This window comes from Vicia villosa, linkage group LG2, assembly GCF_029867415.1.
Source record: "Vicia villosa cultivar HV-30 ecotype Madison, WI linkage group LG2, Vvil1.0, whole genome shotgun sequence".
Taxonomy (NCBI): domain Eukaryota; kingdom Viridiplantae; phylum Streptophyta; class Magnoliopsida; order Fabales; family Fabaceae; genus Vicia; species Vicia villosa.
Window position 1 is genome coordinate 12,035,570 of NC_081181.1, and position 12,834 is coordinate 12,048,403.

The 12,834-nt window shown below is 34.1% G+C and overlaps 1 protein-coding gene across 3 annotated transcripts; it reads right to left on the minus strand.

The window, feature by feature from the left end:
* Positions 1-1,991: 1,991 nt before the first annotated feature.
* Positions 1,992-7,349, minus strand: LOC131649183 (E3 ubiquitin ligase BIG BROTHER-related-like). 3 transcript variants are annotated; one of them, XM_058918935.1, is made up of 7 exons: positions 6,959-7,349; positions 6,371-6,716; positions 6,230-6,297; positions 4,606-4,647; positions 4,392-4,513; positions 4,195-4,303; positions 1,992-2,420 (listed from the first exon to the last, which is right to left on the minus strand). In XM_058918935.1, the coding sequence occupies exons 1-7, from the start codon at positions 7,280-7,282 to the stop codon at positions 2,370-2,372; spliced, it is 1,062 nt and encodes a 353-aa protein (XP_058774918.1). In that variant the 5' UTR covers positions 7,283-7,349; the 3' UTR covers positions 1,992-2,369. The 3 variants fall into 3 exon arrangements, with proteins under 3 accessions (XP_058774918.1, XP_058774920.1, XP_058774919.1); XM_058918937.1 differs by having other exon boundaries at positions 6,230-6,270; positions 6,959-7,347; XM_058918936.1 differs by having other exon boundaries at positions 6,230-6,288; positions 6,959-7,347.
* Between the last annotated feature and the right edge of the window lie 5,485 nt (positions 7,350-12,834).

Sequence of the window (12,834 nt, forward strand, 5' to 3'; positions counted from 1 at the left end):
GGTTGCAATGTTCTTAGTTGTAGTTGGACACGGGGTGGGTAATAGAATGATTCAAGAAAGATTTCAACACTCGAGAGAAATTGTAAATAGACATTTTCATGAAGTTTTATTTGTTTGCTTGAGTTTGTCCATGGAATATATTAAACCTCAAGATCCTTTGTTCCATGATAATCATTCAAAAATTAGAAATGATAAACGATATTGGCCATTTTTTAAAAATATCATAGGAGCAATTGATGGTACACACATTCCATGTGTGGTTAGTGTCTGTGATCAAATTAAATCCATTAGAAGAAAAGGATATCCTACACAAAATGTAATGGTCGTATGCGATTGAAACATGTGAGATATTGGATCGAACTCTAGTATGGTCGAAAGGTAGCTTTTTGGTTCGACAGTTCGATAGAGTTAAGCATGAAGTCGAAGGTTGTTCACATGCTGGTGTCGAAGTGTGCATGTTGTAGTCGAAGATGGGTCTAGCATGCAGATGTCGAAGATGCTAAGGTTGTTAGCATGTTAAATTAGGTTTTGGTGTTTAAACCTTAATTTGTTAAGTTAGCTTGTGTATTAAGTTGGCTTGTGTAATGGACCTTGCTAAAAAAGCCCATTAGTTAGTATGTTAGGTTTTATTATAAATAGCATATCAGTCTCTCATCATTACTAAGTTGCAAATCCTAATTTAGGGTGAGAGATGTTATTTGTTATTCTTGTAAACTTGTAATCTTGTTTTAAGAGAAAGTAAAAGAATAATAGTTATAACCAATTCTTGTGTTCTTGTTCTTCTTATCTTCCCTAATTCCTATTATATTTTGTTCTTGACATCGTTTTTCACAACAGAATATTTTGTGTTTTACTTTTATATTAGCTGGATGGGAAGGTAAGCTCTCACAAATGCTAATCTTAATTTTCCACATCCTCCTCCACCTCCAGGTTTGAATATTATTCTTTACAACTTATTAATATTACTTATCATGATTTATAGTTTTATTTTTTATCAGGTATGTATTATTTGGTGGATGTAAGTTATCCAACACCAATGGAATATCTTGATCCATATAGATGTGAAGGTTATCATCTTCCTGATTTTAGACGGTCTCACGGGTTTGATAATCACAATGAGATATTCAATTATTATCATTCAAGTTAAAGGTGCACAACAGAAAGAACTTTTGGCGTATGGAAGAATAGGTTTGCAATTTTACGCCGCATGCCTAAATTCTCAATCAAGACAAGTTGAAATAGTTGTTGCTACAATGGCTATACACAACTTTATCTGAAGGAATGTCAAAATGGATTTTGATTCCCATCGTTATGAAGATGAAGATATAGGCTTTGATCACGACGATTATCGTAGACCGATTCACTTAGATTCATCTTAAAATTTAAATATAGCTTCTTCATAAAAAATGAATCATGTTAGTGATTCGATTTGTGGTCAAATTATAGAATTATAATTAAAATCGTATTATGTTTCAAATTTATATTGCACTTTATATTATATTTTCTACTAGTTTGATTTAAGTACTTCATATTTAACAAGGAATTGTATTTGAACTTTTATTTGAATGATTTATTTTTAAAACCCTTTTTAGTCATTTGCACACCCAAAAGCAATTTTAATAAAAATATCCAAACATTTTTTATATAAATCACTTTAGTTGTGAATATACCAAAACATAAACCACTTTATATTAAACTTAATTTTAATTAAAATCAGTTATGTATAATCAATTCTCTCAAAATTAATTTTTTTGGCCATAGAACCGAACACACGCAAATTAGCATTAAACTTCAAAATAAGGTTGTCCTTTCTTAGTAGTACGATAATGCTTCATGTAACCATTTATGATGAGTGTCAAATACTTTCTACCACTTTTAAAAAGCCACATTAGCGTAGATTATTTTACATGGAAGTTTTCATAGGTTGACATGACATTTATTTATGTTTAGTTCATTTTTGTACACAACAAATTTGTAGATAATCAAGAATGTTAAGATCTAACCAAGGATGACTACAAATGGAAATGATCACATACACCATTTTATGTTTCTGAGACTTGATTTTAAAATTTGTGCCCTCGTCACATTCCCAAAAATAAAGGGTTCTTTAAAAGAAAAAAGAGATGATAAATCTGAATTTTGAACAACCAAACGTAGTTCTGATTCCTGCTGTCATCATACCTGACCACTAATAATGCCAGTCATTCCATTAAAGTAAGAAAATCTAGACAACTGATTCCCAAAGTTACATGTTGAAATCAAAACCAAGGAGCTGGATATACATGATGGCAATGCTTTTATAATTTGGGATAATAGCTCTCAACTTGCACGAATTTTCTTCAATTTGAAACAAATAACCGTCGTTCTCCCTACAAGTTGCTTCCCGAAGCAGATACCTCTGTACTGCAAACAGGGCAAACCTGCAAACAAAGAACAAATTGATATATAACAACTTCTCCGGTGCAAATAGCTCTTAAAACAACCTATTCAGGAAGGGATTAATAAATGTTGACGGGCGTTGCTGTTAGATTTTGTAAATGAGACAATCTAAACAGGTGGAGAACCAGATATCTATATCAGAAAAAAGAGACATTCATGCGTCAAGAACTATGGCAGAGTAAAAAAGCATGTCGTAAAAAATATGGTACAATACAATCATCCGTGCTTCAATTCCTTCACCAACTAGAATCTGAGTTGTTTTTTCTGTTGGTTGAGATTTGTAACCTGGGCCTTCAAATTTTTTTTTCATATTTAAAACCAAAAGAAAGTTTGCTAGAGTAGGCAGCTAAGTGATAAAAAAACTAACAAAGTTGAGCTGATTCAGTAGCTGGTTTCTTGACAGCCAAGAATCCTACATTTTTTATAACTGGCCTCCTTTAATTCTGTCATTGTTCTATTGCTCTAATGCCCCATTTGGACTAGAGATCGTTCAAGATCTTTTACTTGTAAGCTTTTTCATTCGATTTCTTTCTTATTTCATATCCTTCTTAAAATTCAAATTTTGACTAATTAAGGCTAAAGCTCCCTTTAAAGTTAAGCTATTCTGCCGTTGATAAATTAATTGTTTTAGTGTAATGTGCAGCACTATCTAGCCCTTAATTGCTCAGTGTATAAATAATAAATAATGGGTGAAATTAATATTTACCAACCGGTGAAATGTTTTAAACTCCATGCCAACTTCTTAAATATCTTAGAATATCAAATGCGCAGTTTTAAAGTTTAGGAAATAATGAGATTTGAAACATAGCAATAGAATCTGAGAGGACTGCTAGTGGAGGTTAAAAAAGTTGTAAAATAAATCATGAATAGAAAAATCAAGACAGCAAATAATGAAGATATTTGACAATAGATTTAAAGAAGCTATATCATAGTATGCAAATTAACGAATAGCAAGATGATATTGTTTAGACAGAAAGGGTCTACAAAACAGACTAAATCAGAAGTATTAGGATCCGAGGCGTGATAAGGAGTTCATGGGTTCAACTCCCCACTCTAACAACTGGTAACACTTTCCATTTAAAAAAACAAAGGTGTTAGGAACTGGAAATGATACTTGGTGTTATATAAACTATAGCCTTAAGGAGCTTCAGATTGATACTTTGATAAGTTTCAAATCATATCTATGTATTGTAAATTTAGGTTGCGAGTGAAAGATATAAAGCAAGACAGAAAATGATATATAGTGCAATCCAAGTTCTACTCAAGCTATTTTAAGGACTTCGCTAGCAGAACAATGCTAACAGCACAAAATAACACTTATGCACCATTTATTCCATTTGTCTTGGATTAAATGCCACTTTCGTGTTGTGCGCAGATTTTAAGGAAATGATTAGTTGATTTCAATAGTAAAATTAGTATCATTTGCTAAAACACTCTATTAATGGTAGTTAGTGGAGTGAAATTCAATAAATAAGAGTATATTAGTGGAGAAAAAAATAATAAATATTCCATTGGTGTTCTAAAGTAACAGTTGTTTAGAGACAGAGAAAAAGTGCAAATGTGACACTTTTTATGAGACAGGGTTGAACCGGTTAGGCATAGAAGCATTATTCAACCAGATGCATATAACTGTTTAAGAGGGGCCTAATGGACCCATTCAAACTTACACTAGGAACTTGAACTAAGACCTCGTGTATGGGGAGATAATCGTAAATGATTGGGAGGGGAGGAGAAGCTTGTCATGTATGAACATACCTTGTTTATTTTCAACCAATTGTTAATGCACTCAGGATGGTACAGATGTTTGCAGGAAAGAAGTGTCAAGGACTCATCATCCTCATAGTCCACCCGGCAAATGACACACCTAAAAGGGATACAAAAATCAGGCAATAATGTATATATTATCATGATCATAGACAGTTAACGATAGAAAGAGCAGTATTTTGACATACGAATCATTGCTCCCGTGTTGATCACTCCCCGTCTTATAGTTGACTGAAGGCAAACCGGCAATAGTATCAGTCGAAAGACCTCTGCTCTCAGTTCCTACTACCTCACCTAATGCCAGGAGCTCCTAAAATAATTGAAGCATATTTTTAAAACATGAGAGAGAAACCAACAGAGAGTAGGAAGTGCAATATAAACTTTGATATTGATCAAATTTACCTCATATGAGAGTTCATCTGGATCGACATCCTCCCAAGCATCCTGCAGAATTAGAGGGTAACAATAAGTACTCATAGAATTGAGTTGAGTTAACATTAGTAACTGAGGTGCATAATTCAATTCTATTATGCCAAAATAAAGTATATCACTCCAGCTTGATGATTATGTCATTACAATAACACAATACCTTTAACATTAAGAAGATATCTGCAAGAGAAGTTTTTTACTAGCAATGGAAGAAATTAAATTCAGATACTTTGTTGATCCAGAGATATTATCAATACGGCCTCAAACTTCACGTTATTATATTTTCTAATAACCTATTTTCAAACACCAAAATGAAGTGATAGTAGTATTTTATCTTCAGTTTTTGACCCATGTCGGTAGGGAACCAGAGTTATAAATAGCATGCATTATTAGTGCTGCTGTTGAAGCATGGGTGGCACCCACAATGAGAAACAATTATTTACAGTCTCACACAACTTCATCCATAATCTTCTACATGTTCATTGCTTGCTGTCTACTCTGTTATATGACCAAAATACTCTATAATGTGCACACAATCCTCGCCACTTGAGCTAGCTTTTGGAGTAGTATTAGGCCAAAATTCTAATATAGAACTAGAGTGAATCGTATACCTGCTATTGGGCTACCCACACATGTCTGTTACTAGAGCATATCTTACATGTAACATCTGCTATAGGATCGGAAACACTGCTCAAAGTTTTATTCACACAACACCACTACTCTGGCATGTTGATTGTTCATGTGTCCCTACCCCTTTTCCAGTTTTCATGTGAATCGTCTTAGTGGCAAAACAGACTGTCTGGCTCTCTATCTCTTTCTTGTAAAACACCCTTCCAATTTCTTCTAATTTTTTCGGATCTCTGCCCTCATTTTTCAACCTGGCATCCCTCTATTCTCTCTTGGTATTTTGTTTGGACTGTTTATTTTTTATATCATTTTCAGCCACCCTTCACATCCTCTGCAGGCTGCAGCTAGGACATCATCCACTCAGAGGCCTAAACATAATTGATTCTTAGACTGTTGTTACAGAGTTATTGGTATTTTGTTCGGACTGTTTTTCTTTTTTACTTCATTTTCAGCCGCCCTTCACACCCTCTGCAGGCTGCAGCTAGGACATCATCCACTTAGAGGCTTAAACATAATTGATTCTTAGACTGTTGTTGTTACAGAGTTATTGATGTTTGCGTTCAGCTTAGGACTATGTTTCTTACAATTAATAATGAACAACCTCAAACACAGCACAACAACCATTAAAAAAAAATCTTACATGAATTTCATCTTATATGTATCAAGTGCAATAGATATAACTGAAATAAGCTAAGGGATAGTAACGAAGTTTCAAAGGAAAAGAATGTTAGTATTACAACAATTTTTTAATAGGACCACATTATGTTCACAACAAAATAAAATATCTAGTTACACTTGCATGTATTATTTTCTTAATAACCATGAAATATTCCCCTAATAATATGGTAGAGATTTCACGCCTATAAAATGTTCGTTTTCCAAAGTGCACAGGAGTGTAAATATACAGAATCTACAGATGATAGTCCACGAGTGTGCGTGAAAACGATAAACATAAAATAGAAACATTTACCTGAGAATTAGCACCATGTTCCTCCATGTCCTCAGCGTCCTCTGCAATTGAAAACGAAACTAGAGATTCTAACTGGATAGTTTGAAAACAAAAGACATAATTTCACCAAACTTACACTCATAGCAAAGAAAGAAAACTTACGATCATGTATCCCAGCGAGTGCCAACAGTCTAGCTGCCATCTCCCTCTCTTCAGCCTCCTGTAATGCTCTTGCATAGGCTTCATCACTTGAAAACATCTCCGGGTCAAATTCAATAGTGGCATTATCATGCTCTCCAGCACTAGCATGAGCATGAACATCAAATACATCTTCATCTTCATATTCCTCATTATCGTCATCCTGGTCATCCTCATCCTCCTCGTCTACATCAGTTCCATCGTGCAGATCATCAAAATCATCTCCATCGTCATGCAAATAACTCCCACCCTCCCAACTTCCGTAGTCACTTCCATCATTATTCATTCTCAGCATCATGTATGCCCTTTCCTATTCAATCATAAAATTAAAAGAAAAATAGCTTATGATATTTTTCATATATTTTTTTGAACTTATTTTTCATAATTTAATTAAAGCAATATTAGGTTACAGAAAATGATTATGAAATAATAATCTAAGGTTAGTTAATGAATCCTAAAAAGTTATAATTCACTTCACTATCAAAATTAATTAAGGAATAAACAAAAACAAAAGAAGTGATAATAGAAATGAGAAGAAGAGAGAAACCTAACCTGCTCTTGAAGAGTTCTGGCGAGGGCGAGGTCAGCATCGACTTGGCTGAGATTACTGAAAGGGGTTCTGGAAGGTTGTTGAGCGGCGGTTTCAGATCCAGTAGGTTGTTGTGGTTGTTGTTCCTCTTTGTCTTCATCTTCTTCTTCTTTCTCTTCCATTTTCTCTGGTATGTTTTCCTCGCCGTTCAAATTGGAATGTTCTTCTTCACGGATTTGATTGTTGGATTTGACTCCTACTCCTCCGCCGCCGCCGCTCGAAACTACTTTGGCCGTATTTCCGGTGCCGTTGACGGTGGCGGTGGTGGTGGCGGTGTCGTTCTCCATTGGAATTAGGAAGAAGAAGAAAAAGAGTGAATAGAAAACGAAGAATGATCGAATCGAAGAATCAATCTTACGGAATATTATATAATATAATATATAATAATTGTTTTTTTTGTTTAAAATAAAAGAATAAAAAAGAGAAAACGGCAACGAAATCAAAATTGAAATGAAAGAAAAAAAGTTCTGCGAAAAAAGGTCTGGGAGTGGGGTCCAGTAGAATAGACGCTCCGATTCGGAGCACCGGTTCATTGCGGTGGGTCCCACAAATGATCAACGGTCGGCATTTGCGGATTTCTGTAAGTTTGTTTTGTTTGTTTTTTATTGTTGTTGCAATTTTTTGTTTTGTTTGTTTAATTATGTGTCATGGAGTCATGTTAGCGATATGTATTAAATCTTGAAATAATCTTATTTCAAGATTATTTGAAAAAAAAATCTTATTTGAATTTTTCGTAAAAAAAATGGATTTAATGGATCATATCAATGTAAATTTACACATCACAACCATTCACATATATTATTTTATAAATAATTAAAATAAAAGTTAAAATTCAATAAATATTTAACGGCTACGATTTGTTGAATGTGTAATTATTTCATTAAAAAAAACTTTAACAAAATTTATTAAATTTTGAATTATATAATATTTTCAAACGAAATTATCAACTATTTATTTTCTTCTTCATAGAAAAGTGGTATTTTGCAGACAACAAACTTTCATTTCATGTGCATTTTTGGTTCAACTGAAATAAAATTATATAATTGTATTGAAGCTTTTAAAATTTTTTAAAATTTTGAGTTTTTGTATTCAAGTATGTTTGAAAATTTATAATAATTTTTTTAAAAAATTTGAAATTTTTAAACATGGAATGAATTAAATATAGATTTATTTAATTTTGAGCATGTTAAATATTTTTTTTATAAAACTCTAAACATGTGTTTAAACAAAATATTCTCAAATATATGTTGTTGGTCACTCTTGAATCCTTCTCAAAAATATTGAAATATTCATGTGATATGGATTTATAAATTAATTTTTTTTAATAATAGCATGTTGATATCTTTTTTTAAGTTTATACAAAGTTCATTGAAACAAACATCAAATCAAACTTAACGATGTTGATGTCAGGTGAAGTTGGTGTCTTGTTGCGATTTTTTTAAAAATAATTAAGTATTTCAAAAAATTACTTAAATGGTCTTTTTTTTCAATAATTTTTCACATTGTCGCCGTCTAGGGTGGCGACCACACTCAAATAATGACCAAGTCGCCACTTGCATCGGCGAGTATATTAATATTTAGGGGCTTGGTTAGAGGGGAAGTACAAATTTGGCGAAGTCATCAGAAGAATTCAGAGGCTTAGAACAAATACCTCACTTGAGACCGGATAAATAGAATATTTATGGGATGAAGTGGAAAACAACATTGATGCCATTCAAATGATGCATGGATCCGATGAAATTTTTTGACTGTTGTAATTTCTTAGATTTTAATGGTTGTTCGTGTTGTTGTTTTAGTCTTCGTGTTGTTATTTTAATCGCTGTTATTATATTTTAGTCTTGTTCTTATTGTTGTTTAAGTCTTATAGACGTCTCCATGTTGGAACTCATCTGACTTTTGAATAAAAACTATGTTGTGGAATTAGATCCACGATTGAGACACTTATTTTTATTATGTCCGACCTGGCGACATATACTACACTTTCTTTGCATTTTATCAGCGACGCCCATTTCGGTTCTAATACCCTTGTTGTTTGGTCGACCATTTTTATTTCTCCGCATTGAACCGTTATGCCAAACAACTTCCTCGTCATACACTAGCCAATATGCCTCCATTGCTACCACTGGAAAGTAATTGTTGTATACACTGAGCAACATTGCAACCTTGTAAATTGGAGATACAAGTGATAATGCATCAAAGTGAGTATGTGAACAAGCTGCAGTAACATGAGAGCAAGGCATACGATAGGCTTGAAATTGGGCGCAGTCGCTACAACGATCTAGTATTAGAACCTGATACTCTTGTCTTGGCAGCCCCTGGTTGTGGTCAATTGTTTCTTTGACACTAAAAGTGTGGCCATGGCGTTCGAATTCTGTAACTCAATGGGTGTTGGCTTTGTCTGATTCTTGTTGCACAAATTTCATGCAGATATCGTTGTACACCTGTTGTGTCTATAACACTGCATTCCACTGCTTACCTCTTGTCGCGAATAATGTTGCCATCCGAAAATAGGTTGCACTCACCAAAGCGGTTACAAGTAGGTTTCGTATGCCCTTGAAGACGTCGTTCATCGATTCCACAAGATTTGTTGTCATGTGTGTAACACTCTATTTTTATTAGATTTTATTTAATTAGGATTATTTGATAATTGGTATTGTTTATGTGTTTATTTAATTATTGTTTAAGTAATAATTATTTGATTTTGTGGTAATATGTTATTTAGCTAATTAATAAATGGTAGAATTTTATTAGAATTAGCTATTGGGCTTAATGGGAACTAGAAATGAGAATAGTGGATGGGTTAAGCCCAATGAGATCATGAGAGTTAGAAGAGAATTTTATGAGTTAACCTAAATTAGATAGAAAGATAGAAAGAAAAGTAGAGAAGAGAAAAGAGGCAAAAGAGTAGAAGAGATAAGAGAAGAGGATTGTAGATTTCTTGAAGTTAGAAGGAGAAATTCAAGAGGTAAGGGTTTGAATACAAGTTCTTGTAGAATCTATGATTGGGTAATGTATGTGTTGTGTGAATCTCTTCGTTCTTTGCTATTTCATGAGAAATGTATGAACCCTAATTTCTATGCTATTTCTATGGATTTACATGATTTAACATGATTTTAATGATATATGTTGTTCAATGATGATTAATACTGGTTGTATTTGATGTTTATTGATGTTTGGAAGTGATTTGGAGTGGTAGGATGTGATTTTCGCAGTTCTGAGTATTGTTGAATTTTTCAGAAAATCGCAGGCCCCGCTGAGCGGAGCTGTGAAAGTTAAAAATCTCTGCCTGGTCTCGCTAGCACTCCGCTAAGCGGAACTTGTTTGGAGTTCGCTTCTGGACCCCTTCGCTGAGCGGACCCTGTTTTACAAAACATTTTCCAAACTTTGAAATGTCATAACTTTTGATCTGTAGCTCCGTTTTATGTGCCGTTCGAAGCGTTAGAAAGCTATCGTGATATTCTATATGATAGTATAGGATTTAAATGCACTTGATTGATTAATTGTGATGTTATTATATGGAATGACATGTAATTGTCTTATGTGCGTTATGTTAGTATGAGATGTATAGCAATTGTTGGAACACTTTGTGTAGATGTAATCATGATGTATGCGATTGGATATATGATGGTTGTTATGCCTTGTTGCAATTGTTAATTGTGTTGTGAATTTTGTGTATAATTGGCGGATAATTCATAGAGTTGGATTATGGTGATATGCGGTAAGTTAAGACTGATGAGATAATCTTAATTGCATAAATTGTTGGTATTTGTACATACATTCATAGCATGGTCAGCTCTATGGTGGAAGCGGTGAAACTTGGGTTCACATGGTAAGATACGTTGATCCTTGAATGGAAATAGGCGTAGAAGACGTGATCCTTAATTGGAGATAGGCGTATTGGCTTTGATCTTGTCCGGATCGGGAGCGTGGCTTGGATTCTAAACATTGAATCGAAAAGCAGTGAAACATTGGATTCACATTGGGTACCACATGCATTAAGTCAAATTTGTTGCATTTCGAGTCACATTGTGTGTTATGTGATTGCCTTGTATGTGATTTGTTTTGGAGTGATGATTGGTATATGATATGTGAATTGCTTAATTGAGAAGTGTGATGAATAGTAAAATGTACGCTTGTTTATGTTTGCATTTTCCATTATTATGTTTTCTATAAGAAGTTGAATTCTCACCCTTCTGTTTGAATGTTATCCTTTGTTGATAACGTGCAGGTTCCGACGAGTAGTAGCTTGTCCGAGGATTTAGCCGAGGAGCTCCTGAGTTTGTTATTGGATTAGGTAGCGAGTCATATGCTCTGATCATGTAACACTTGGGGGGATTTTCTTTATACTTATGCTTATGTTTGGATATTGTTATTTCATATGTTTTGTTGGATATTCGAATGTATTTGTTTGAGATCTCGGATATGTTGTTTTAAGGCTATGTGGCCAAGATTGTGGATTTCAAATTAGTATGTGGATTTTAATGTTAATTTGGATTTGGTAGATGAATATAGTATGGGATATATTCTTTGAATCTTTTAATAGCAATTCAATTGTTTTTCCGCAAGCGTTTATGCATAATGTATGAAAGCATGAGATATACATTTGTGTTACAAATATGATCTCTACATATTAAGAATATTGGATGTTTTATTTTAGGTTTTCATTGTGATGAAAATAACATGTGACGCCCTTTTTCCTTTATGCATGCTTACTCTATTTGATTGTATGATATATTTGGGGTTAGAAAGGGGGTGTTATAATGTGGCCCCACCTCCCCCCATTATCGTACGACCTAGTCCACTTCTCTCTGTCAAGATAATCAATCCACCTCCCCGCATTGGTATTTGACAATGTTATTTCGCGGAGGTAGTATTAGAATCCTGGTTGTTTAAGGCATACCCCACATTCACCAAATTGTTCTTCAAAAATTTATCTTTGATCTCCCGCATAAAATTTTATGCAATATGCCTAATGCAGTAGACATGCGTAGATGGGGGGTCGTGCCAACCATTTTTCGGATTGTTGTATGCACTGTCAATAGAAGCGTGCCTGTCAGAAATAAAACAAAAACAGGTTGTGGAGCAACTTTAGCTCGGGGATTCTTGAGAAAGTAACTCCAAGCAGCAATTGTTTCTCCTTCTACTAGAGAAAATGCCATGGGGAAAATATTATTGTTTCCATCTTGTGCGACTAACATTAGTAATGTTCCTTTGTATTTCCCGTACAACCAAGTTCCATCAATTTGAATAATCAGTTTGCAAAAAGCAAATTCGATGATGCAGGGTCGAAACGCCCAGAAAAGTCTATGGAATATTTCATTACCTTCGAGATGAGTTCCGTATGGGGATTGTGCAGGCAAGGTCTCCATTATAGAAACCGTCCAAGATGAATATAATTGAAGTGCAGCCAAGTAGCGTGGAAGTTGTTTGTAGGATTCTTCTCATATAGCGTAAACCATTTCAATTGCCTTGGTTTTCGCTAACCAAGCCTTTTTGTACGACAATCTATATTTGATCACATAAACGCAATGGGAGATAATCGTCTTGACCTTCAGTGACAGGTCAGCATCTACGAGAGGTAATATGGTATGGCATATCATATCATGGCTTAGTTTTCGATGATTTTGCACCATATTGGTGTTAACGCAAGTGTGGGCTTGAGAAATCGAACCTATCACCCAAGCATTAAATTTCTTTTTAAATGATGCCATCAGTCTATACCCACACTGGATTTTTTCACAAAATGACATATCTATCTGGATTCGATAGATCAACATTGTATTCAACACAGTTTGCTAAGTGTCAATTTTTGATTGCTAGCATATAATCTTCATTTGTA

Excerpts from the sequence above, each read along its gene's own strand:
- LOC131649183 (XM_058918935.1), bottom strand. The coding sequence starts at position 7,282 with ATGGAGAACGACACCGCCACCACCACCGCCACCGTCAACGGCACCGGA. Across the intron at positions 6,717-6,958 it reads CCAGAACTCTTCAAGAGCAG|GAAAGGGCATACATGATGCT; the intron begins GTTAGGTTTCTC and ends ATGATTGAATAG. Across the intron at positions 4,648-6,229 it reads AACATGGTGCTAATTCTCAG|GATGCTTGGGAGGATGTCGA; the intron begins GTAAATGTTTCT and ends CTAATTCTGCAG.